This window comes from Notothenia rossii (genome assembly GCF_949606895.1).
Source record: "Notothenia rossii genome assembly, chromosome: 3".
Classification (NCBI taxonomy): domain Eukaryota; kingdom Metazoa; phylum Chordata; class Actinopteri; order Perciformes; family Nototheniidae; genus Notothenia; species Notothenia rossii.
Genome location: NC_136901.1, coordinates 33,924,757 through 33,951,607, shown reverse-complemented (window position 1 = coordinate 33,951,607; position 26,851 = coordinate 33,924,757). Strand labels below are relative to the sequence as shown.

At 44.5% G+C, this 26,851-nt stretch overlaps 1 protein-coding gene and 1 long non-coding RNA gene across 5 annotated transcripts; one reads left to right on the top strand and one right to left on the bottom strand.

Moving 5' to 3' along the window:
• The first annotated feature begins 108 nt into the window (after window positions 1–108).
• Window positions 109–26,278, top strand: LOC307033445 (calpain-5). Of its 4 annotated transcripts, XM_079671923.1 has the most exons (14): window positions 111–306; window positions 976–1,219; window positions 3,037–3,220; window positions 10,298–10,429; window positions 10,510–10,721; window positions 11,691–11,883; window positions 11,966–12,147; window positions 12,522–12,599; window positions 13,175–13,586; window positions 13,657–13,779; window positions 13,852–14,048; window positions 23,844–23,962; window positions 25,270–25,406; window positions 25,483–26,278. In XM_079671923.1, exons 3-14 carry the CDS (start codon window positions 3,056–3,058, stop codon window positions 25,657–25,659), a joined length of 2,127 nt encoding a protein of 708 aa, XP_079528049.1. In that variant the 5' UTR covers window positions 111–306; window positions 976–1,219; window positions 3,037–3,055; the 3' UTR covers window positions 25,660–26,278. The 4 variants fall into 4 exon arrangements, 3 of the variants coding, with proteins under 3 accessions (XP_079528051.1, XP_079528049.1, XP_079528050.1); XR_013806509.1 differs by lacking the exon at window positions 23,844–23,962 and having other exon boundaries at window positions 110–306; window positions 25,483–25,622; XM_079671925.1 differs by lacking the exons at window positions 23,844–23,962; window positions 25,483–26,278 and having other exon boundaries at window positions 109–306; window positions 25,270–25,435.
• On the bottom strand, window positions 16,186–23,848 carry LOC307033447. The gene is made up of 2 exons (XR_013806511.1): window positions 22,253–23,848; window positions 16,186–22,115 (listed from the first exon to the last, which is right to left on the bottom strand). It is a non-coding gene; the product is annotated as an uncharacterized lncRNA (long non-coding RNA).
• Window positions 26,279–26,851: the final 573 nt, after the last annotated feature.

Here is a 26,851-nt window from a genome sequence, read left to right as displayed (position 1 = left end):
CCAGGGTCATGGGGGATAATTAGCCTGTTATTTGGCAGTGAGGTGGTTAAAATAGAAGGTGCTCGCCTCTTGGTATCTCAGGTGTCAGGGGCAACACACTCGACAGCAACAGATACCCCAAGAGTGTGTGAGGGAGAAGATAGAGAGAAGAGAAGGGAAGAGGAGAAGAGAGCAAACAGATAAGGCGGAAAACGAGAAGAGAGTGAACCGAGAACTGTATTAATAAGACGATGGAAAAGAAAAGCAGTGAAACTTATCGAGTGGAGGAAGAGAAGAAGACAGAATGTGCTTAGTCACCAACCAGAAGTGAGTAACACACACACACACACACACACACACACACACACACACACACACACACACACACACACACACACACACACACACACACACACACACACACACACACACACACACACACACACGCACATATACACACACACACACACACTCCGAGAAAAAAAAGTATGTTTATGTTCTCCAGCTGCAGAACAGTTTGCAGCAGAGGATCAAGTGTGCATCTTGAATATCTGAAACTCAATAGTGAATGTAATGTTCTACGTTTTACTGGTGTGAAGTGAAGCTTCTATGGCTATAACTGTGTGTTATGTCACCAAGGGGGATGAATGTGTGTGTATTGTCTGTGTTGAGAGAGATAGAGTTACACAGACACCCGGCTCCAGCAGTGTCACCCTGCCCTGTATGTCACGGCCATATGCACACACACACACACACACACACACACACACACACACACACACACACACACACACACACACACACACACACACACACACACACACACACACACACACACACACACACACACACTCGCATCAGCTCGTCAGGCTGTTACACACACTCATAAGACATGGTGTCAGGGAACTTGCAGTACTCACAACACGCTGTTCTCTAAAACTGCAGCATCATACTTTTGGTTTTTGCATTTCATTTTCTGATGTTTTTTCCAACTAGGTCCAATGACACTGAGTTGAGTATCTGGAGATGAGTCAAACTCTCCCAACACTTTCAGAGGAAGGAATAAGAAAGTGTCAGCTGACAGTGGGACAGGGAAGAGGCAAGAGATGACCATTGCTGGATACACGTCGCAACACATGATTGCCTCTGAAGAATTACCGTTCCCTAAATGACCAAAGGAGGTCATATTCCTGGATCCTCTGCCTGAGATCAGGAAATCAGCGGGAGAAACGTCTTAAAGGTAAAACAATGTACCTGCAGTTCATACTGTTAACACTGATCTAATCTGATGCATGTAGATTGTGGAATGACCCAAAATGACTATAGAATACGACAATTTATTACTAGATAATAATATAACTCATTGTACGTAAAGAATCTGAAAAGCTTTTATTATAAAGCATAGGATTACATTGAATACAGACTATGCTTAATTTATTATAAATTATCTAAGTATTAGTTCCTGAGCACTTTGCAACAACAAACACAATTATATACATATATACATATTCAAATGAATATATTGACATAGTTTAGTCTTTCTTGTCCTGTATGAAAAGTGTGCTGGCAGCAAAGTAAAAAGAGACAAAACATGACATGCAAACAGAAAAATAAACTACTTGAATGAACACACACGCAAATAACTTCTTTATTTGAACCAAAACAAACCAACCCGTGACACTTTTCGCCTCATATGTTCACAACAAATGTAATTGCATATATATTTTTTTATTTGACAACTATTATTTATTGTTCATAATTGATTGATCGTTGTCTATGAAGGTTTATATATTAGGTTTTATGTGATTAAATAATAATACAGAGGCACAGGAGTTCCTGATGTGTATCTGCCTTCATTAAAACATGATAAGTCAGACATTTGTTATGTGCAAAATGTTCATGGACAGTGCATAAGTGTTACCGTTATATGTTTTTCTCGTGTTTTTGTGTCTATCTGCATTAATCTGATACAGGAAAAACAAAACCTCACTGATAATTAATGACATTAACTGGTGTGGTGTACCCGATCACCTCGCTCTTCTCCGTACAGCAAGACCCCGAGCTGACCCCCAACACACATACGTACAAACACACATACACACACACACACACACACACACACACACACACACACACACACACACACACACACACACACACACACACGCACACACACACACACACACACACACACACACACACACACACACACACACACACACACACCTGGCATACTCTCGATGACACACACATGCTGCTGACTCAGGGACCCCAGCAGTTCATATCACTGACGACTAAAACGGTACTAATACCTTAGCGCTGTCCTAACCCCCCCAAGAGACAAACACACACACACGCACACACACACACACACACACACACACACACACACACACACACACACACACGCACGCACGCGCACGCACACATACATACACACACACACACACACACACACACACACACACACACACACACACTGACCCTGCTGGACCCCCTGCTAACTGGCAAGAGCGATGTCACTTTTGAGAAGTCAACAGACTTTCATATTTGCAGTAGTCTTTAAAAAATATACTTTTAATTTATGTATTTTTGTGTAGGATCTCACATCTCAAACATTTATGGAACTTTACCTGGACCAACTCATTTAATATAAGATATTTAAAAAACTTAATTACATCATTTGGAGGTTTATTATATGTCAATGTTGCAAGTTGATTTACAATGTTTATATATATTATATGACATATCATCAGCATCATTATATGTAAATGTTCTGATAAACTAGATATGTTAAAGTAATCACGATTTTTTTTAAGTTCTTTTTTTTTAAGAATGAGTCTCTATTTCCTTGAGTAAAGGGAAACTAACTGACAGATGTTTGGCATTGCTGTTTTATTTTGAAATGTATATAAATACACACTCAAGGTTCAAACCAGTAGGGATGTCTTATAAATACAATCCATTTATTATTCTGAAAGTGTAACCCAATACTGCTGCATGGAAAGTTCTATATGAACCCTTCATCCGTCCCACGTCTCTTCTTCTGGTCCAAAGCCCTTCCTCTCCGGCCACAATGCCCGAACAAGTGAACCATTTCCAGGGTCAGAGCTTCCACAAGCTGAGGCGAGCCTGCCTGAGGCGAGGGGCCCTCTTTCAGGACCCTCTGTTCCCCGCCACCCCCCAGTCCTTATTCTACAGGAGGAAGCCCCCCCCGGGACTGACCTGGAAGAGGCCGAGGGTGAGTGTGAAGAGCATTGAGAAGTGGAAGAACGAGTATGTGTGAACTGCATGTTATACTGTGTATGGTGAGAGTTGTTGCAACTTATTTGCCAGTGCCAGACACACATTTTCATGATATGGGTATTTAATGGACAATAAAGTATTCTGAATCTGAGAAGCTCCAAATCGGTCATTGCGACTAGTTTAAACCAGTTCGAACAACAACAAAGAGTTATTTGACAAATATATCTCCTCCCCTCCCTAATCTAAAATGATCAGCACGTCACATTTCCGTCAGATAAGTTAATTAAAGCACCTGCTATTATAGGAGAGGCGTCAGGCAGAGAAACCCAAGCCTTCAGGGAGCGAGTGGCGCATTCTGTCGATGGACTGATCTATTGGTGTGTGTGTGTGTGTGTATATACAGTTAAGTTTAGATAAAGACATAGCCCAGGTGTTTTTAGCTCAGTGTTGACATGGGTGCAGCAGTGTATAAGCGTAGGTGTTTATTGTGGCTAAAGCAAGACAAGCAGCGTTTAATGGTCGTTGGAAATGGGAGGTTAGAGTCAAGGTTCAATTATTTATTGTCCAGAGTCAATGGTCCAAACACCAATTTAATACATTATGCAAGGTCTTTTAATGGAATGGATTAGACGTGTATACAAAACAGTATTTGTTCTCGACTGTGTCAAGGGGAGAACACTGAGGCATGAACTCAATTGCACGACTCAAAACTCAGACTCAGATAGCGTTTCAAAATAAAGACTTTACTGGAATTTGCACAGTAATAAAAACAAGGAAAACAAAACCACTCTTTCGAGGAAAACTATAATGCGATCTATAGCATAGGTCCGTGAAAGGTCCGTGAAAAGGTCCGTGAGGTAAGCCGATACGTGGTCTTCGAGAGACAACGAACTGACAATTAACAGGAGGGAGCTAACACAATATATACACAGGTAAAGGGGACACAGTTGGAAACAATCAGGGCGGGGAAAATAATCAAGGACGCAGGAGACAGAAAAGGGGCGGGGAGCTTGGAGGCCTGAAATGAGAGGAAGAAATAATTAAGGGTATAGACATAAAGCACAAGACAAAGGGACATGACAACTCTAACATAAAGAATAAACTTTCACAATAAGTTTCTTGGACATGACAGTACCCCCCCTTCTAGGGACGGCTCCTGACGGCCCAGGCTCCTCTGAGTTGAGGCGGTCAAAATCCTCAATGAGGCTTTTGTCCACGATGAAGCGGGAAGGAATCCATTGCCGCTCCTCAGGACCATAACCCTTCCAGTCAACCAGTAACTGTCGCCCTCTACCCCTTTTCCGACTAGCCAATAGTGACTTGACCGTGTAAACCGGACCTCCATCGATCATCCGGGGGGGCGGGGGGGGTTTGCCGGTGGGAACCATAGCGCTCTCCTTCAATGGTTTTAATTTCCCTACATGGAAGGTGGGATGTACCTTCATGGCCCTGGGAAGCCGTAGTCTCACTGAGACTGGGTTTATGACCTTGGTGATGGGAAAAGGACCCACAAACCGGGGAGCCAGTTTTCGGGAGAGTACGTGGAGGGGAAGGTCTCGTGTAGAGAGCCAGACTTTTTGGCCTGGCTGGTATACAGGGGCTGGTCGGCGTTTTCGGTCTGCTGCTCTTTTAACCAGTTGTGAATTCCTGCAGAGTATCTTCCTAGCCGCAGCCCACACGCGCCGACAACGCCTGACCAGAGCGTGGGCAGACGGGACCGTGACCTCCCTCTCCGTGGCTGGGAACAGTGGCGGCTGGTAGCCATAAACACAGTGAAACTGGGACAGGCCCGTGGCAGAAGTAGGGAGGATGTTGTGTGCATACTCAACCCAGCTGAGGTGCTCGCTCCAGGAGGATGGTTTCTGGGACACCAGGCAGCGCAGGCAGGTCTCCAGTTCTTGATTTAGGCGCTCTGTCTGGCCGTTAGACTCCGGATGATATCCAGACGAGAGACTGACCGTGGCACCGATGAGGCTGCAGAACTCCTTCCAGAAGCGTGACACAAACTGGGGGCCCCGGTCGGAGACAATATCCTTAGGGAAACCATGAAGCCGAAACACATTCTGCATCATGACCTCCGCCGTTTCCTTAGCTGAGGGCATCTTTGGCAGAGCAATGAAATGTGTCATTTTGGAAAATCTGTCCACTACCGTGAGAACTGTGGTTTTACCTCTAGAGAGGGGCAGGCCAGTGACGAAGTCCATGGAGATCTCTGACCAGGGCCTGTTGGGAATAGGGAGTGGTTGTAATAACCCTATTCGCGACCTGGAAGAGGTCTTGTTTCGAGCGCAGATAGGGCACGCCTCCACATACTCCTTCACCTCCTTCTCCATGGATGTCCACCAGAAACGTTGTTTAACAATGAACATAGTTCTCTTGACTCCGGGGTGACAGGTGAGCAGCGAAGTGTGAGCCCAGTGGATCACCTGTGGTCGCTCGGCCTCCTGAACAAAAATCCGGTTAGGCGGGCAACCCCTTGGTGCAGGAGCTCCAGCATTGGCACGTATGACCTCCTTCTCTACTGGCCAAGTCAGCGCTCCTACCACCCGGTTCAATGGGATGATGGGTTCCGGCTCCTTGGCTGCAGGCACAGGGTCAAACAGACGGGACAGAGCGTCAGGCTTGACATTCTGAGACCCCGGCCTGTAGGAAAGAACAAAGTCAAAACGGTTGAAAAACAAGGTCCACCTAGCCTGGCGGGAGTTCAGTCTTTTGGCCTTTCTGATGTACTCCAGGTTCTTGTGATCGGTCCAGACCACAAAAGGATGCTCGGCTCCCTCCAACCAATGCCTCCACTCTTCCAACGCTAACTTCACGGCCAGCAACTCACGGTTTCCCACGTCATAATTTCTCTCTGCCGGGGAGAGCTTCCTGGACAGGAAGGCGCAGGGGTGAAGTTTGTTGTCCTTCTGTTGTTGCTGGGAGAGGACCGCTCCCACCCCCTCGTTGGAGGCATCCACTTCCACCACGAACTGGCGAGTGGGATCCGGCATGGTAAGTATGGGGGCAGTGGTGAACATCTTTTTCAGTCGAGAAAAAGCCTCCTCAGCCTGAGGAGACCACACAAAAGGCACCTGAGGGGACGTGAGGACATGAAGAGGGGCTGCAATAGCGCTGAAGCTCCGCACAAAACGTCTGTAAAAATTAGCAAAGCCTAAAAACTGCTGCACTTTTTTGCGAGAGTCAGGGGTAGGCCAACAGGCTACTGCGCTAACCTTCTCTGGGTCCATCATAACCTGACCTGGGGAAATGATGAAGCCCAAAAAAGTGACTGTTTCCACATGAAATTCACACTTTTCAGCTTTGACAAACAACTTATTTTGGAGCAGTTTCTGTAGAACCAGGCGGACATGTTGTTTGTGGGTGTGAAGGTCAGGGGAGTAGATCAGAATGTCGTCCAGATAAACAAAAACGAAACGGTTCAGAAACTCCCTCAACACGTCGTTGATCATAGCCTGGAAGACTGCAGGAGCGTTTGACAATCCAAACGGCATGACCAGGTATTCATAATGTCCTGAAGGGGTGTTAAAACCCGTCTTCCATTCATCGCCCTCCCTGATCCTGACCAAATGATAGGCGTTCCGCAGGTCTAATTTGGTGAAAACCTTGGCTTCCTGAAGCTGCTCGAAAGCGGACGAGATGAGAGGGAGGGGGTACCGGTTTTTAACCGTAATGTCATTGAGAGGTGAGTAGTCGATACAGGGCCTAAGAGACCCATCCTTTTTGCCCACGAAAAAAAAACCTGCCCCTGCTGGGGATGAGGAATGACGAATAAGCCCTGTCTTGAGGGAGGCATCAATATAGTCCTTCATGGCCTCTTTCTCAGGTCCTGAAATTGCATAAAGTCGACCCTTAGGAATGGGAGACCCGGCAATTAAGTCAATAGCACAGTCATAGGAGCGGTGAGGAGGAAGAGCCAGAGCTTTGGACTTACTAAAAACTTCACTAAGGTCGTGGTAGCAGGAAGGAACTGAAAGTACATCCGGAAGATATATTTTTGGGACTGTATCCTGCCTAACACTCCCAGTGTTACATCCCCTGTCAATCTCTGCTACCTGCTTAAAACAGAGATCAATGCAATTCTTTCCCCACCCCTCCACCCTCCCAGATTGCCAATCTATGTGAGGGTTATGAAGTTTCAACCAGGGAAACCCCAAAATGAGTGGATGTTGGGCTGAGTTAAATAAGTGAAAAGACATAGTCTCATGGTGGTTATCATTACATCTTACTTCTAAAGGCTCCGTTTGGTGAGTCACTTTAAACAACAGCCGCCCATCGAGAGCACTCGCTTCAAGAGGCTGGGGTAGAGGTTTAGTTTTTATGTCCCATTTTTTAACTAAACCCCAATCCATAAGACTTTCGTCCGCCCCTGAGTCAATGAGAACACCATGAGTAACTACATTGTCTCTGATTTTTACCTGGATCCGGGTCAGGGTGCGAGGAGGAAAGTCAGAGGAAGAGATCCGGCTCACCAACGTACTCCTCTTCATTGGTGAGCCTCCTCTTTTACCGGACAAGCCGCTTGTGGGTGTCCGCGCTGCCCGCAGTAGAAACACAGACCTTCCTTGAATCGACGCTGACGTTCTGCCAGCGACAGCTTGGCGCGGCCCAACTGCATTGGCTCCTCCACGGAGCCAGGGGGCGCTGTTGTCCGGAACGCAGGTGGTGAGGGGTGACGGGGCCTCCAAGAAGAAGTAATATCCAGCGGCGAGCGTCTCCTCTGGAGAGGTGGATCAACCGCATCCTTGGATTTATTCCTTCTCCTCTCCGTCAAACGATTGTCTATACGTAAAGCCATGGATATGACAGAGTCCAAATCAGCGGGCAGATCGAGAGGCGCCAGCTGGTCTTGTAAAGAATCCGAGAGACCGCTGACGAAAGCGTCAAACAATGCAGCGGAGTTCCAGCCGCTGTCGGCTGCCTTAGTCCGGAACTCGATGGCGTAGTCAGCCACACTCCGCTGATGTTGTCGCAGCTTGATCAGAGCCCGAGCTGCTTCCCTGCCCGGCGTGGTTTGATCGAAGGTCTTCCTCATAGTGTCTATGAAGTTTTCCAGAGACCCGCAGATAGGCGAGCCTCGGGACCATTCTGCCGTGGCCCACGCTGCTGCTCGGCCGGAGAGATGAGAGATCATAAAAGCCACTTTGGAAATGTCCGTGGGAAAAGCAGCCGGTTGGTGGTGATAGTGTAACTCACACTGCACGATGAACGGCCGGCAGCCTTCTGAGTCCCCGGAGTACCTTTCGGGTGGAGCCAGACGCATGGAAGCACTGTGCGGCTCAGTAACCCGGTTGGGATCGAATCCGGTCACCGCTGGAACCGGAGGAGTCGTAGGAGGAGAAACAGCCTGCAGGTGAGTGAGCACACGCTGAACCTCTGCTGCCAGTAGATTAACTTGGGTCGTCAACGATGTTTGTAGTTCCCCCTGGCTGCTGGTTAGATCCTGCACTCCCTGCTGCATGGTGGCCATACGCTCCTCTTGTTGCCCAAGACGTTGGCCCTGAGAACGGATAGCGTTCTTAATCTGATCTGAGTCGGCTGAGTTCATTTTGATGGTCAGTTCGTACTGTCAAGGGGAGAACACTGAGGCATGAACTCAATTGCACGACTCAAAACTCAGACTCAGATAGCGTTTCAAAATAAAGACTTTACTGGAATTTGCACAGTAATAAAAACAAGGAAAACAAAACCACTCTTTCGAGGAAAACTATAATGCGATCTATAGCATAGGTCCGTGAAAAGGTCCGTGAGGTAAGCCGATACGTGGTCTTCGAGAGACAACGAACTGACAATTAACAGGAGGGAGCTAACACAATATATACACAGGTAAAGGGGACACAGTTGGAAACAATCAGGGCGGGGAAAATAATCAAGGACGCAGGAGACAGAAAAGGGGCGGGGAGCGTGGAGGCCTGAAATGAGAGGAAGAAATAATTAAGGGTATAGACATAAAGCACAAGACAAAGGGACATGACAACTCTAACATAAAGAATAAACTTTCACAATAAGTTTCTTGGACATGACAGACTGTAAACAAAATAATGATGCGACGATGATTCAGTCCTTAGTTTTAGAGAATACATTTGTAGTAGTCTTTTATTAAAGATGCATAATAGAGACCACACAAGTTATCAATGTAAGCCTTTTTGTCAAAAGAAATGGAAAAATATATTTTGGTTGCTTGACATTTTTTTTGTTTGGGAAGGGTATTTTTTGATAACAGAATTTAATATGTAAATGAAAGATGTCAAATCACCCCCCCCCAAAGCTTTTCCACTTACAACTGGAACAAAACAAAATGAAATACTAGTGTCTGCATTGTTCATTGAGTTAATTATAAGATTTTTTAATTTAAAATTTCATTTAAAATAATTGTTTTCAAAGTCATACATGTCACACTTAAGAACCACACATTGTTAATAACAATTACTATCAAAAAATGGACCTGAATAACATTATTCAAAAAAATACTTTCTATGGAATTCTTAAAGAAAATAAATGATTTTACTGATCCACGGCAGAAGATAAAGGGTTAATGGTATGGTGTTCCTAATGCTCGGCTCATGTATTTTAAGCGTGTACCACTGACAGTCGGATGATAGGAAGACATCTGTCCCCTCTCTCTGCTGACACACACACACACACACACACACACACACACACACACACACACACACACACACACACACACACACACACACACACACACACACACACGGATCAGGACAGGATCTGTCTCCTCCGCAGTGCTCCGACACTCACAGGCTTCATTTAACTTATTTTTCAATCAGCGCTAGTTACAGTAACTTTTTCAACAGGATTAACATTGTGTTACCTGCTAGAACAAGTTAGTGAATAGCTTGCAAATGAGCTGCGGCATTTGGGGTGGCGAACAAAACATAGCTAAAAGGAAAGTGAATATCAAGGGTATGGTTTCACATAAATGCTAATGTTGCTATGTGTCTGATTACAAAAGGAACCGTTGCTGCCCCAAGTGGCCAAACATGCAATGAATGCAGATTTAATGTGTCTCTTCTAGCTTGACATCTCTTTTTTTCCAATCAAACACCAGGAGATATGTAAAGACCCTCGTCTGTTTGTTGACGGCATCAGTACTCGTGACTTGCACCAAGGCAGTCTGGGTAACTGCTGGATGGTGGCTGCCATTTCCTGCTTAGCATCTGAGCCATCTCTGTGGAAGAAGGTATTTGTGTCTACCTTTGTTTATTGCTTCCTTCCACTTTCCCTACCTCCATGGCTTCATCTCATAACTCCTCCTCACAGGTGATCCCAGACCATGTGGACCAGGAGTGGAACCCAAAGCGTCCCAACCTGTACGCCGGCATCTTCCATTTCCGGTTCTGGAGACTCGGTCGTTGGACGGACGTTGTCGTTGACGACCGTTTGCCGGTCAGCAGTGATGGAGTGCTGCTCTTCTGTCGCTCGGCCACTCCACGGGAGTTTTGGAGCGCTCTGTTGGAGAAGGCCTACGCCAAGTAAGGACCAGGGTCTTGTAGTTTTTCTCCCTTCTTCAGGATCCAGTCTACCCTCACTTACCCTATTGTTATCTACTACTATAACATCTACAAATATAAAGTACATCCTGGCAAAAATAAAACAGTCTCCCAACTTCATTCATCAACATTATTCTGTACCTCATTTATGTCCAGATCACAACATTTGACAGATTCTTCCTTATCTTTTTAAAGAAATTAATCTCTGGACCAAGCATTAACGGCAACATTCGGTATTGGTCCCCCTGCCAACATTTGCTCACTTGACAATTATACAAATTGTAATCCAGAGCTAACGCAACAGCTGTCATGGATGTCATGTCATGGATATTGCTGTATCCATGACATTGCCAAGATGGAGACCATTGAGAGTTAACGGGGTCCAATGTTTCAAACTCAACCATTTGATGGTTTTGAGTTCATCAAAACGCACTGCATTTTGCCATATTTTTTCGGGGTTTTGCACTAAAACTACCAAGTGTATGTACGGAAGAATGCAAATCTTTTTGCCATAATCACAAACGCTATCTAACGTTAACCATACTGTAGTTGTAGATATAACCAAATGGATGTAAAATAACGAGTCCATTAGAGGTTTAGCTGTCGTCAGATTGATGTCCTTATAGTAAAAGAAAAACACCTATGCACCTTGAGTTGCCATTATAACTATCATCATCCAGCAAAGGAACCACAAAGAAGCACACAAGCAACCACCATACAGTAGCAACCTGCTAGCACACTCTCTTCATAAACACCTAGTATACACATTCTAACATGTCTGAAACTTCCAATAAAAAAATCTTCATTACCCTATGTGCAACAACTCATAGATGCACCAATGTAAAACATGATGTAGTTCTACAAACAGAAAAACCTGTGAGTGGAAAATTGAAAGGAAGAAGAGGGGCTCAGCCATTAATCATTCAGTGAATATATCTGGTTACTCTGTAGGCTAAACGGCTGCTATGAGGCCCTGGAGGGAGGAAACACCACGGAGGCCCTGATCGACTTCACTGGAGGGGTTTCGGAGCCCCTAAGCCTGGATCGTGAGGCCCTCAGCCAGCACAGCGACCAGAGGAGGGCCTTCTTCCAGACATTGGCTAAAGCTCATGAACGTAAAGCCCTCATCACCTGCTCCATACGGGTAGGGCTTAGCACCTCTGAGTATCTTTGAACAAAAGAGAACTCAGGCAAAAAGACAAAAAAACGGTATTCTTATTCATCAGCCAGCAGAGGGGGAGACAGTGGAGTCGGTGTTGGACTGTGGCCTGGTGCGAGGACACGCTTATGGGATCACAGCAGTGAGGAAGATGAGGCTGGCGGAGATGGGTTGGATGTCCCGACTCTTCATGGTGCGCATGAGGAACCCATGGGGGACCACGGACTGGACGGGTGCCTGGAGTCAAGGGTGAGGGTCTTCTGAACTCCACACTGACTTCATCTACCACATGTCCGACTGCTGAGTACATCACACACTTTGCTGGAGCTGCGGGAATAAAAAACCTCCGCTGACATTTAACAGTGTCAGGCTGCTTTACAACATTTCATAATCACAATTTCCTACATTTTACAATAGTGTTGGACATGTTTTACAAGGGGACATCTGCCGTTCACATTATGGAGGTCTGAGAATCTCTGTAAATGGCCAAAATGGACCTATAAAGGTTTCCAGAAGTTGAAACGCTACTTGTACTTTTCACATGTCATTTCCAGTGTGTTGAACCTTGCAGCCATGGATTTTATTTTGTTTTGTTTACGATTGTCCTTGAACGCCCCCTGCAGGTCGCAGGAGTGGCATCAGATGAGTCGTGCAGAGAGGGAAAAGATGGGCCTGATTGTTCGAGACGTTGGGGAGTTCTGGTAATTTTCAGGGTTTCAAGTTTATTTATTGGCATTTTGATTTGGACAAAAAAAAGAAATCACATTTATGAATTTAACAGACATTGTTATAGTAAACCAAGTGAAACGTAAACATCACATATACAAAAATATGCAAATATTAGTAGTAAAATATAATGAAAACTAATTCAAGAGAATTCAAAACAAATATTTAAATAAAATAAAAGATTGGAATGGACATGTGAACGTGTTAATAGATTACAAAGCTAGTAAACAAGAAGCTACTATCCAGTTATATATTTCATACTAACTCGACAATATATTTGTTTTAATTTAGGAATTTCCATCAAATTCTATACATTTCTATTCTATTCCTTAATAGCAAAGGTTAATTTCTATAAGGCAAGACATTGAAGTAGTTTTTTAGCCACTGACTGACAGTGGGGGTTTTCAGGGGTTTAAAGTAAGTCTTGAAAACTTTAATATTACAATATTTTTACATTTTGTATTATTAGTTTGGTTTCCAGAGCAAAGAAAAAACAATGGAGAATGTCCAGGTCTTCTCCTGCTAATGTATTTCCTTTCCTGTTCCCCAGGATAGATTTTGAGGATTTCTGTCAGTACTTCACAGACGTGGTGGTGTGCCGGATGGTGGAGAGCTCTCTGTTGTGGCCCAGCTCTCACTGGAAGGAAGTACGCTGCTATGGGGAGTGGGCGTCAGCTCCTAATTCCCCTCCGTCCACCATCTATCCCAGCAACAACACGCTGAGCTTGGGAAAGACCAACGCCAAACCTAGAGAGACTAAGCAGCGAGGTAACAGGAAGGAGGCCAGACTTGGGGAGCCGAAGGGAGGCAAAGGAGGGAAGCGTGAGCAAGTTAAGGCTGTGAAAAAAAAGAAAAAGGAAGAGGATGGTGCAGAGGTGGGAGGATGGGAGGCACAGATGGACAAGAGGAGTCGGTGTGGAGGGTGCATCAACCACAGAGACACTTTCCTGCACAATCCACAGGTAAAACTGAGAAGGATACTAAGTATTTTCAAAGATGCGTGAAATTCTTAACTTTAATTTCTGTTTCTAGTTCATGTTTGAGGTGAGAGGCAAAGAGGAGGAGATGTTAATCTGTCTGCAGCAGGAGGACAGGAGGATACAGAGGAAGGATGGAGGAGGAGAAAACCTGCCTATTGGCTTTGAAGTGCTGAAGGTGAGCAGTTCAGGGACCAAAAGTGTGTTCAGGTCTCACAAAAACAAATAACGCTGCCTTACCGTGGCCCAGGTGGAGGTGAACCGCGGCAGCCGGGTGCAGTGTGTGGTGGAGCAGGCGGCCAGCTCCGTCTACATGGACTCCCGCAGTGTGACCCTCAGGGGGGCTCTGACCCCGGGGCGCTACGTAGTGCTGCCCACCACCTTCCTGCCAGGAGCAACAGGACGCTTCCTGCTACGCCTCTTCTCCCACTCCCACATCCCTCTCAGGTCTGTGACAGGAAATGTGTGTGTGCATGGGATAATCACAAATTGTTTCATACTGTATCAGAACATTTGGAAAATATTGGGTGAACCCAACTTCGATCGTTGCTTTTGTTTGTTTGTTTTTACCTGTTCCAACTGAAAGTGCTTTGTGAGCCTCCCAGGATTTGAGCTCAAATGAAGCTAAAAAAGTAAACCATTGATAGATTTAAAGTAGAATAAATCATTTATTGTGTAATATGAGTTTGCGTAGTAAATGGATTTCGATGTGCATTAGGGTTGATTTTTTTCTGTGAAAAAGAAATCCAGGAAAGAACGTTAATAAACTAAATGGCTAGGAAAGTAAAAGAAAAATGAAACAAATACACAGAAAATAAAACAAATCCCCACAAACAAATAAACTCCAAAATAAGGTAGTGTTGACACCCAAAAGTTGGTGCAAAAATCGTTTTAAATAAGTAATCTTTGGTGTATTATTTTTCAATGCAAGCTTAGATAACAAGTGAATGCAGTTTAGTGAGGACTTTGTTTGCTCTCATATTTAACCCTGTAAAGCCCAAATATAGAAAAACATTAGAATGTATTTGACCTTTCAGATGTTGTTGTAGGGAGCCATTTTGGTACGTTTTAGGGAAATGTTGTAATATTGCAACGTTGGGCTTAGGTGGGAGCAGAATTCCTGTATTTCTACTCGCATTGTCTGAATAAATATATTGAACAACTAAGGGTTGATTTGCAGGATTGATTGATTGCTTACTTAGCCCTATATCAGTATATAGCATGAATAATAATCACACAGCAGTCATATTTTTTATGAATAGTCATTTATTAAATATGAAGACAATGGTAGTCCCAAAAACAGTTCCTATCGTCGGAAAAGAAAAGACGGACGTCACATTTGGTGCATTGTGTGTTTGTGTACCCTTTACTGCAGTGTCTGCAGCGTCCTCTCTTTGTCTTTACTGGAAAATGTGCCATTAGGTCCTTGCGTACATCCAGTGGAGGCTGTGATCTCTTGGATGGGGCCCCGTTTGGTGGACTCCCATCACCTGAGGATGGTCTCTTCTGAGCATTCAACGGGCTCCTTGATGTCACTGTCGCTGCTGGGCTCCCGTTAGGGCTGCTCGATTATGGCAAAGATCATAATCTCAATTATTTGGGTCAACAATTGATATCACGATTATTAAAAACGATTATCCATTTACTTTGAAAACATCCATTGATGTATAATTCAACTGAAAAACCAATAATAAAAAAATAAAAAAATAAAAAATAATAATAGTTTTATTTCGATTATGTTGTTTTCATAATCGTTCCAAGCCAAAATCGTAATTGCGATTAAAATACGATTAATTGAGCAGCCCTAGCTCCCGTTGCCTGAAGATGGCCGTCCTCTCTTTGGTGTTTTCAGAGGAGTTGTGTTGACCTGATTAGAACAGAATCAATCAAGATACATGTCAAAAATACATTAGGATACAAGTCAAAAATATTACAGTGAAATATAAAGAGATATTACAACGAACGGCAAATAGCAGAAATGCATTCTTACCAGGATGAGAGAGGATGCTAGATCTGCCTGAAACTGTCTCCTGGTCAGGATCTCCTGCTTTGGGATCTTTGGAGCTTTGCACTCCTGCTTGTAGAGGAGCCAGGCGTTGATCACAGCAAGGATGATGGTGTGCCAGAAGATGTACACGTACCTGCGTCGGGACTTCATGGGAACTTGTATTTGTCCGTAAACGAGTCGAACAAATCCACACCTCCCATGTACTTGTTGTAAGTACCCACAATGTAAGGCCTCTCAACTTCTACGTAGGTTTTGTTGGCTTTGTCCCAGCGTTGAATTCTCTGCACAGGGTCTGGTCCAGGAAAGGAGGACACAATGGAATGACAGCAGGCCAACCACAACATCCTTTACAGTTGTTGTGGTTGGCCTCCACTCGGATGTCAAAGCTTCCTCTCCCTTTTTTCTTCAAGCTCTTCTCCTCTTCAAGGTTACAGTTGGGTAAGCGCACCTGCCTGTTACCACATAATGAATCCCACGATCAAGGAGCTTCACTACCAATGGGACACAGGTTGTTGTTACGAGTGGGGCACACAAAACTGATAGGACCCAAATGCACGACTCCAGACAAAAGATGATTCAATAAAAAGGTTTTTACTGAGGTGTTAAACAAGGTAAGCCATTCACAGGGTTCAAAAACGATCTTGCACTGAGCACAGGGAACACACAGAATATATACAAAAGCAAGGGACTCCACAGGTGCAAACAATAAGGGCGGGGCAGATAATCAGGTCAGTGGGCAAACAGGCAAGGTAGGAGTCGAACTACCTGAAATGAAAAGGGAAATTAGTAAAACAGGAAATGGCAAACACGGAATTTGACAATAAAGACTCACAGAGAAATAATACTAACAGATCTGCCGAGGCACAACAGTACCCCCCCCTCTACGGCCGACTCCAGACGGCCCAGGTTCCTCTGGATTAAGCCTGAAAAAGTCCTTTATCAGCTTCTGATCCACAACAAAACTTGCTGGTACCCATGACCGATGTTCTGGACCGTAACCTTTCCAGTCCACAATAAATTGTCGGCCGCGTTCTCTCTTCCTGACTGCTAGCAGTTTCTTGACGTTGTATATCAGACCGCCGTCTAACATCCGTGGGGGAGGAGGGGGCTTGGATGGAGGAACCAAACGACTCTCCCGAACCGGTTTGATTTTGGCCACATGAAAGGTAGGGTGGACTCTCAAGGACCTGGGCAGGCGCAGGCAAACAGCCACCGGGTTAATGACTTTAGTTATGGGAAATGGACCCACAAACCTCGGAGCCAGCTTCCTGGAGGCCACACATAGGGGCAGGTCTCTTGTAGATAACCAGACCTTCTGCCCGGGTTTGTAGGCAGGTGCCGGACGACGATGTCGATCTGCTGCCCTCTTCATGCGAGCAGCACTCTTCAGGAGAACCTGGCGAGCTCCTGCCCAGACTCTGCGACACCGCCTCACCAGGGCATGTGCTGACGGTACAGTCACTTCCTTCTCTACCTCTGGGAAAAGAGGAGGTTGGTAACCACAGGCGCAGTGAAAAGGGGAGAGACCCATGGCAGATGTGGGTTGGGTGTTGTGGGCATACTCCACCCATATCAGCTGCTTGCTCCAAGTTGTGGGATTCTGGGACACCAGACACCGTAAACACGTCTCCAGTTCCTGGTTGATCCTTTCTTATTGACCATTAGCCTGTGGGTGATAACCAGATGTGAGGCTTGGGGTGGCTCCTATCAAGCTACAGAACTCCTTCCAAAACTGGGAAACAAACTGCGGCCCACGGTCTGACACCACGTCTCGAGGAAATCCATGCAACCTGAAAACATGAGACAAGAGCGCTTCTGCTTTCTCTTTAGCAGAGGGAGATTTGGGCATGGGGATAAAGTGAGTCATTTTAGTAAATCTGTCCACAACAGTGCAGATGGTGGTGTTACCTGCAGAGGGCGGCAGTCCAGTGACAAAATCCAGCGGCTGGGAACGGACAAAGGTTGCAGTAGAACCATAGGAGACTGGGTAGAGGTCTTATTCCGAGCACAGGTAGTGCAGGCTGCCACATACTCAGTAACCTCCTTCTCCATTTTAGGCCACCAAAACCTCTGTTTTATCATGTACATAGTCCGTTTGATGCCTGGATGACGTGCTAATACAGATGTGTGAGCCCAGTGAATCACTTCAGAGCGGACAGATGAGGGAACAAAGAGACGGTTAGGGGGGCCACCACTGGGTATGGTTTTTCCCTATATAGCTTGATTTACCTTGGCCTCAATTGGCCATGTCACCCCTCCTATCACCTGAGTGGGCGGTAGAATGGACTCTGTCTCCTTGGAAAGAGCCTCTGGGTCAAAAAGCCTGGATAACGCGTCTGGTTTGGCGTTCTGTGAGCCAGGGCGGTAGGAGAGAATGAAGTTAAACCTATTGAAGAATAAGGTCCATCATGTCTGCCTGGAGTTTAACCTCTTAGCCTTGCGTATGTACTCTAAATTGTTGTGGTTTTTCCACACAATAAATGGCTGTTTTGCCCCTTCTAGCCAGTGCCTCCACTCATCCAGTGCTACCTTCACGGCTAATAACTCTCTATTGCCTACATCGTAGTTTCTTTCAGCAGCAGACAATTTACGTGAAAGGTAGGCACATGGATGGAGCTTACTGTCTTTCTCTGCCCTCTGAGAAAGGACCGCCCCGATGCCCTCGTTGGAGGCATCCACCTCCACCGTGAACTGCCGTTGGGAATCCGGGATGGTAAGTATTGGAGCTGTAGTGAACACTTTCTTTAGCTTCTGGAAAGCTTGGTCTGCCTGTGGGGTCCACACAAACTGAACAGAAGGAGATGTGAGTACATGCATAGGGGCGCCAATAGTACTAAAATTCCTAACAAACTTCCTGTAGAAGTTAACAAATCCAAGGAACTGTTGGACTTTTTTGCTGGAAGAGGGTGTGGGCCAATCAGCCACAGCGCTCACTTTAGCAGGATCCATCATTATTTGGTCAGGACCCAGGATGAAACCCAGAAATGCAGTGGAACTGACGTGGAACTCACATTTTTCTGCTTTAACATAAATTGATTGTCCAACAACCTTTTTAATACTTGGCGAACATGTGAAACGTGTGAATCTTCATCATGGGAAAAAAATCAAAATATCATCAAGATAGACAAAAACAAAATGATTCAAAAACTCCCTCAACACATTATTTATGAGGGCCTGAAAAACGGCAGGTGCGTTTGTTAAACCAAAAGGCATTACCAGGTATTCATAATGTCTGCTTGGAGTGTTGAAACCAGTCTTCCACTCGTCCCCCTCCCGTATCCTTACCAAGTGGTAAGCGTTACGTAGGTCCAGTTTTGAAAAAACTTTAGCACCTTTCAACAGTTCAAACGCTGAGGTCATAAGTGGGAGGGGGTACCTGTTCTTGATAGTTATGTCATTTAGGGGGCTGTAGTCGATGCAGTGTCTCAGGGATCCATCTTTCTTCTCAACAAAGAAAAAACCAGCTCCGGCGGGAGATGACGAGGGACAAATGAGACCCGTTTTGAGAGAGCCATCTATGTACTCTCTCATAGACTCTCTCTCTGGAGCTGAGAGAGAGTACAGTCTTCCCTTGGGCAAGGGGGACCCAGGCAGGAGATCGATGGCGCAGTCATAGGTGCGATGAGGAGGAAGGGATGTCGCTTTAGTTTTATTGAACACCTCCTTGAGATCTCGGTAGCAGCTGGGCACGTTTGAAAGGTCAGGGAAGTCTGAGTCTTGATTGCTTTTATCTTCCCTGTCATTGTCTATAATGGGCTCTCTAATAATTTCAGCAGTTTTGCCCCTGAAACACGAATGAGAGCATTCGCTTCCCCACCCCAACACTTTACCAGTCCGCCAATCAATGTGAGGGTTATGTTTGCACAACCAGGGATAGCCCAGAATTACTGCATGCTGTGCAGAATCAAACAGATGAAAAGTAATATGCTCCGTGTGTTCATGATCAATGGTTATTTTAAGAGGCATGGTTTTATGAGTTACTTTGCACATGAGAGTACCGTCCAGAGCGCTAGCTTCAAGTGTCTGAGTCAATGGCACGGAGGCAATTTTCAAACGTTTAACTAACCCCCAGTCCATAAGATTAGCGTCAGCCCCTGAATCTACAAGTACTTTCAATGCTATGCTGTGCTCATTATTACTAAACTCAACTGGGTCATGGATCGTGAAGGGAAATATGCGGTTGTCAATCGGCTCACCAGCACCCTCCGTCTTACTGGTGAGCCCCGTCTTTTAACGGGCAGGCTCCCAGGAAATGTCCCTGCTTCCCACAGTAGAAACATAAACGCTCCCGGAGACGCCGCTGCTTTTCCTCGGGAGACAGCCTGGCCCTTCCGAGCTGCATGGGTTCCTCTTCTGTGTTCCACAAAGCAGGTTTCACGGTCGAGGAGGGATTGTGGGTCTGAAATCCGGGTCGTAGTGGAGATCGTGCAGGAGGTGACGCTTTCCTGGCTTTCTCCCTCCGTCGCTCTTAAAGCCGAGTGTCTGTGCGTATAGCCAAGGCGATCATACTGTCCAAATCCGGCAGAAGATCAAGAGGAATAAGAAGATCCTGCACACAGTCACTGAGTCCGCTGAAAAACATGTCATATAGTGCGTCTTCATTCCAACCACCAGGGACGTGCACAGACATTTGGAGGGGCTATTGCTCTAAACTGGAAAAAGGGCCTCCCCCCGAAAAAAAACATAAGACCTTTTGAAGATTGTAACTTATTTTTAATGTAAAAGAAACCAAACGATTATTACATCAACTAAATTGAACATTAATTCACATCTCATAACAAAATAATCTAAGGCGACTACTTGCATTTGGTAACTTGATTTTAAAAATGAAAACCAGGGACATGTTTTGTTTTGCGGTCCATATCTCATTAAAATATGTAATGTTAGTAACTATTAAAGACAAAATGGGGAAAATTCTGTTCTAATGTAGTTTGACCATTGTAACTGCTGTGCAGACATACTGATAAAATAGGGCCTCTAACTAATTACCTTAAATAAACTCACTCATTAATTAAACCAGTTACGCATTATTCTTATTCTTATCATTCTTTATGAGCGCAGTAACGGTAAGGTATCTAATTACTTATTTATTTAGTATTCCATAACTTAATAACAGAGATGGTCAAACTAAAGCGGTAGAGACATGTCAGAAATCCTTCAATGAAGCAGGACAGTGAACTTTTCACCCGTGAGAGGGCGATCAAGAAAAGAGAGCGAGCGGCCCCGTTGAGGGAGTTTACAGATGAAAAGACACAGAAAGACAGAAGCACAATAACAACAAGTAGGCTTTATTTAGGTGTTCTCCTGTAAATAACCGACGGTATCAAGAGGAAGTAAAGTCCCCTTGTTTGTCCCTTATACCCTAACAACCATGAGACACCTCAAAATCAAGTTTCCAAAATCCGACACTGAGTTAACGCACCGGCAGCTGACAGAGCTGACAAAGAGTGTTTCCCGCAGCGAGACACTACGATACTAATTGCGGGCTCATCATGTTGATTCGGCCACAACAGATAAAAGAAAAACAAACTCTCGCTCTCTCCAGAGGGGCAGGTCAGCCAAAAAGTCCAAATGGGCCGTTGCCCGGGCAACATTAGCCCCTACCTGTGCACGTCCTTGCCAACCACTGTCCGTGGCCAAAGTACAAAAATCAATGGCGTAGTCAGACACACTGATTCTGCTGGGAGATATGTGTCAGGGCTCTGGCAGCTTCTCTCCCCGGTGTGGTTCGGTCAAAGATCTTCTTTAAAGTCTCAGTGAATAGTTGGAGAGAATTACACACCGGAGACTTCCGTGCCCACTCCGCCGTAGCCCAGGCTTCTGCTCTTCCTGTGAGGTGGGACACAATGAACGCCACCTTGGCTAGATCACTGGGAAAGGCAGCAGGCTGGCAGGTAAAATGTAGGTCACACTGCGTTAGGAAAGGACTGCAGTTACGACTCATGGAAGCTGGCATGGAAACAACAGCTGTAGGCTCTGGGAATGGGGCAGCGACGTTGGAAGGAGCGGCGGGCACACTATCCAACCGTGTGAGTACATTATGGAGCTGTTCAGCCAGGTGATTAATTTGCGTTGTAACTGCGCCACGAAACTCACTCTGGCTGTTAGTCAGGGTCATTACTCCCCCGTTTATGTCCTTCATTTCTTCCTCCTGCTGCCGCAGACGTTGAGCCTGAGAGCAGAGCGCTGCCCTCAGGGTTTGAGAGTCGGCTGAGTCCATTTGTTGGCCAGATCGTAATGTTACGACTGGGGCACACAAAACTGATAGGACCCAAATGCACGACTCCAGACAAAAGACTATTCAATAAAAAGGTTTTTACTAAGGTGTTAAACAAGGTAAGCCATTCACAAGGTAAGCCATTCACAGGGTTCAAAAACGATCTGGCACTGAGCACAGGGAACACACAGAATATATACAAAAGCAAGGGACTCCACAGGTGCAAACAAGAAGGGCGGGGCAGATAATCAGGTCAGTGGGCAAACAGGCAAGGTAGGAGTCGAACTACCTGATATGAGAAGGGAAATGACAAAGTAAAACAGGAAATGGCAGACACGGAATTTGACAATAAAGACTCACAGAGAAATAATATTAACAGATCTGCCGAGACACAACAGTTGTCTGCGTAGATCTTTTAGTTCTGACCTTCTGGAAGCGTGGAGGCAAGCTTCATCACAACATCTCCTAACAATCCAAGTTCAGACTTGACTCGTATCCCATTGACACTGCCTTGGTACACATCCAAGTCACAGATCATTCCAGAGATTCCAGTTCTCACCCACTTTCTCCGTTTTGGATGGCAGCAATCACATCCTGCACACTGAATCGAGGACCTCTCTTTGCTGGTGGCATTCTGAAATGGAAAAAGTAATGAATAAATATGTATCAATAATACATATGCTTATTATATTGTTATAGATTCCCTGAAGTAATAGGGTGGTGGGACAAGTGTTCATTCTGTCTGGCTTAGCCTATTACCATACTAAAAGCAATACCTACACCCATACATGCAGGCAAACCAGTTCAACAAGTCACACAATGATGTCTGGCTAATGATAATAGGCTAATTGTCATACTAAAAGGGATACATCCAAGTGTCCCAACATATTTCAGAAATAACTGTTTCTGTGTTTATGTATTAATTTATTCAATTCTGGTCTTAATTCAAAATCTTAACAGAGGACACATTTAGAACTTAGTTATAGTGAATTATCAAAGACATTATATTTCTATTAGTGTTTTATTTCCATATGTGAACATATAAGAAGGGCAATCTCCATGACAGGTCCTCGTGCTATTTTGACTACCACAATGACCCAGTGTTGTAATATTACAACAAAGACATAAGCTGCTCAAAATTAAATTTGATGATTGACGTTTCCCATACATTGATTTAAATGGATCTGATAAAAGAACAAAAACATTGTTATTTTTATTTTGGTGGTCTAATGGATAGTGAGGTGGGCTAATGATCGGAAGGTTGCGAGTTCAAATCCCGCCTGGAACACCACTACTAGTGTGCCCTTAGTAAGGCACTTAGCCCTCAGTTACTCCAGGGAGAACGTCCCTGTAATTGGTCATTGTAAGTCGCTTTGGAGAAAGGCGTCTGCTAAATGATATTTTTGGGAGAATAAACCCAGCAGATCCTCAACTCCGGTGTGTCTCACTCATTAACAACGCAACACAGAGCAACAAGAACGTTGTCTACAGTAGCCATGAACTCACATGTATTTTCTTATTTGAGGCAGGGTGGATGCGTGTGCCACCCGAATAGGTTAAGGGGCCTTTGGCTTTTCTTACCGGGGGGTGCGGTGCCCCCACAAATAGAATCAAATTATGTGGGAAACACTGAATGTATTCCACAATAACTAAATATGTACATGTTCTAGACATTGTGATAATCACAAAAAATATTTGAGGCATTTTACTTGAACCTTACAAATCCAGTCCAATAAAACAAAGAGATGTTGCTCGTTTGAAGATTTGGAAGTTGTGTGAGTGTATGGCCAGAGGGCAGGACCTATAAACACATGTATTACCCAATAGTAGTGTGAGGCTGAACAAAAGGACCTTTTGACTATGTAAATGTGGTCTTTTAAAAAACAAAACATTTAGTGACTTTTTTAGGATAGCTTAAAGTAATGTTGTAAAATTACAACCGTGGGCCTTACAGGGTTAACTCAGTTTTCTCTGTCTTCGGTGGATTTAATCTGTTATATCTTTATTTTTTGTATAGGAAATTGAAGGAGGATTTGCTGTCCCCCTCTGTCTTCCACTGTTTTCTACCTCAACCAACATTGGTGACCACTGTCTACCTCCGAAGGGCATCAGGACTTCGCCCCCCCAAACAAAAAGGTTCCGTACCACAGAACCACTGCATCTCCTAAGACAGGGGTGGGGAACCTTTTTCCTCTCAAGGGCCATTTCAATTTTTTCAACATCCTCCGAGGGCCATACAAATTATTGACCTCCGTTTAAAAAAAACAAAAAAAACACAGCCCATTCATTTGGCCTTTCTTTCATGCTGTGCAAAGAAAAAGCAACCTCTTAATCCAGATATCTCACCATGACTCGCGCATGCATGCACGTGCACGGTGTGGCATGACCACCACAACAGAAAGATATGGACACAAGATGTGTGCAAATGTAGTTTCATATCCATGTGGAAACGATTTAAGTGGGGGGGTACCTCACACCCTCTAGGGGGGTCCGGGGGGCATGCTCCCCCGGGAAGATTTGTTTTTAAATGTTTAAGTTAAAAGCATCAATCTGGTGCACTTTGAGGGCAACATGAAGAGATCTATGGATACATCTCTCAACATCCATATGAAACTGTAAGCAGATTTTATTTTTCTTTATGGATATTTTACAAATCACTCCCCTTTTAAACTGTATTCTTGTTTATTAATAACAACTTTGTTTTACTGTCATACAGTATTTTATACCTGTTTACTTTATTCTCTTATTTCTTTATAACTATAATGATCATATCAATAATAATAATAATGATTACATTTATAAAGCGCTTTTCCTGGTGCTCAAAGCGCTTACAAGCAAGTAAAACAAAATAACAACAGATAAATAAAGATAAAATAAATAAAGATGATGATAAAGATGTGCCTTTACCTCACAGTCCTCACTGGTTGGAGAAAAAGCTTCTTATATTCGTTAGCATAGCTAGCTAACCAGATGCTAATAACAACAACGTTATTGACTGTATGATCAGTATGACAGATGAACAGATCGCCCACTGGGCTTTCAACTAAAGACACGGCCACGCAAAAACTGCGGCATGTATTGTGTACGGCTCCTTATGGGTACTGCAATTTCTCAAGTGCCGGAGCGGCGTTCTGGCGTTCCGGTGCTCTCTGTCAAAACTGCACCCCTGTCAGACACGTCAGGCTCGTGTTGTGTTCAAGGACCCTAATCTTGGCCAGGAAAAACAGGCATTCGCTTTTTTTCTTTTTTTGCGGTCTATATTTCTTCAATTTTTTTCTTTTTTGCGTGTGTTTATAAATTACCACGAGGGCCGTACCAAATGGTCTCGCGGGCCGTATACGGCCCGGAGGCCAGAGGTTCCCCACCCCTGTCCTAAGAGATAGCAGAGGAAAATATAAAATGTTTCTTAACATTTTTGTTGTATTGTCCATTATGTTCCACAGCTCCAGATGTTTATGCCATAGTGCGGTGTGAGAACGACACCATCAGGACACATGTTTTCAAGGCGGAGGGAAACCCAGAGTTCAACCTCAGAGCCATCTTCTACAGGAGATACCCCAGCACACACATCTCTATCGAGGTTTGACTTATTTATATATTCTTTCTCACACACACAGCGTTTGCACACACAGTCAATCCTGTCTTGCTGTGTGCAGTTGTGGAGCAGAGGGTGGCTGTGGGACTCCATGCTGGGAGAGGCTCGGCTCCAGACGGCCGAGTCAGAGAGAAGTCGGAGTCATGTGATCGATCTGCGAGGCGGCCAATCCCGGCCCGGGTCCCGAGGGTGCGTCTACGTCGAGACCTCCTCCAGCGTCTGCCTCACAGACTTGTGACAGCATCATGCGTTGCCCTGGTTACTATTCCCTGACATGGCAAGTGTCTTCCTCTCTGGTGGAAGTGGATGGACAAACAGAAGTTTTGATGAACTAAAGTTAGACTGTGTTAAACAACTAAACCGCTGATACATTTTGTAATTAAAGATGTATTTAAGGCAGATGCTAGTTGCACCTGGGTGTATATAGTCAGTAATGCTATTTGTACCTGGGTGACTATAGTGAACAATGCTATTTGTACCTGGGTGACTATAGTGAGCAATGCTATTTGTACCCGGGTAACTATAGTGAAGAATGCTATTTACACCCGGGTGACTATAGTCAAAAATGCTATTTGCACCAGGGGTGTATTCTGTACTCTGTGGTGATCTGCAGGTCGGATGTTAGGGTGACCATCTTTCACGACTCAAGCAGTCCATGCAAAAGAATGAACTGCGGCCAAAATATTTCCTCTGTGTGGTATTATATTTAATTAATCGTAAGAACTGTTGTTTTGTTGCTGTTGTGGTTGTATTTTTTACAATTAATTATGTTGTTAATATGTTTGAATGTCAATGTACAAAACTATATTTGCATTTGTGTTTTGATTTTTTTTCCTATGATTAAATAATTAACACTTTTCAGAGTCAGTTTATTTCATTTGTTGCAGCATTCAAATTATTGAAGTAATGTTTTGGGGGAAAACTTTCACTTCAGCTTTTAGCCCAGAGGACTTAAACCAGTAGCCGGACAATAGGAACAATTAAAGTGCACCCTGGTGAGAGTGAATGTTTTAACATTCACTCTCACCAGGGTGCACTTTTGCAGGACTGCAAACAGAATCGGAAACAACACACTGTGTGAGACTAAGCATGAACATTTATTAAATGTTTTTCCTATTTTCCTCCATTTTGATTACATGTAAATGGCTGAGATAAACTGCAGCATTAGCCTACTGGAGCTTATATCGCCTAGGAAAACGACTGTGTGATACTGAATGTGGCCACACCTCTGTTCCAAATGCAAACTATCCAAATCTAAGATAAAATGCTAAGGCTTGGTCAACCTTTAACTATACTCATTTGACAGTATTTGTATATCCGGAGCCTGTTTGAAGTGTTGAAATGTGGTTTGTTTTATGTTGCTCTAAGTTGACTTTCAAGTGTTCATTTTTTACATTCTATGCTGTGATACTATACACTATATATTATAT

What these genes read in the sequence shown, in the direction of transcription:
- LOC307033445 (XM_079671923.1), top strand. Translation starts at nt 3,056, where the DNA reads ATGCCCGAACAAGTGAACCATTTCCAGGGTCAGAGCTTCCACAAGCTG. An exon ending in AGCCATCTCTGTGGAAGAAG is followed by an intron (nt 10,430 to 10,509) that starts GTATTTGTGTCT and finishes TCCTCCTCACAG; the next exon opens with GTGATCCCAGACCATGTGGA. An exon ending in TTGGAGAAGGCCTACGCCAA is followed by an intron (nt 10,722 to 11,690) that starts GTAAGGACCAGG and finishes GTTACTCTGTAG; the next exon opens with GCTAAACGGCTGCTATGAGG.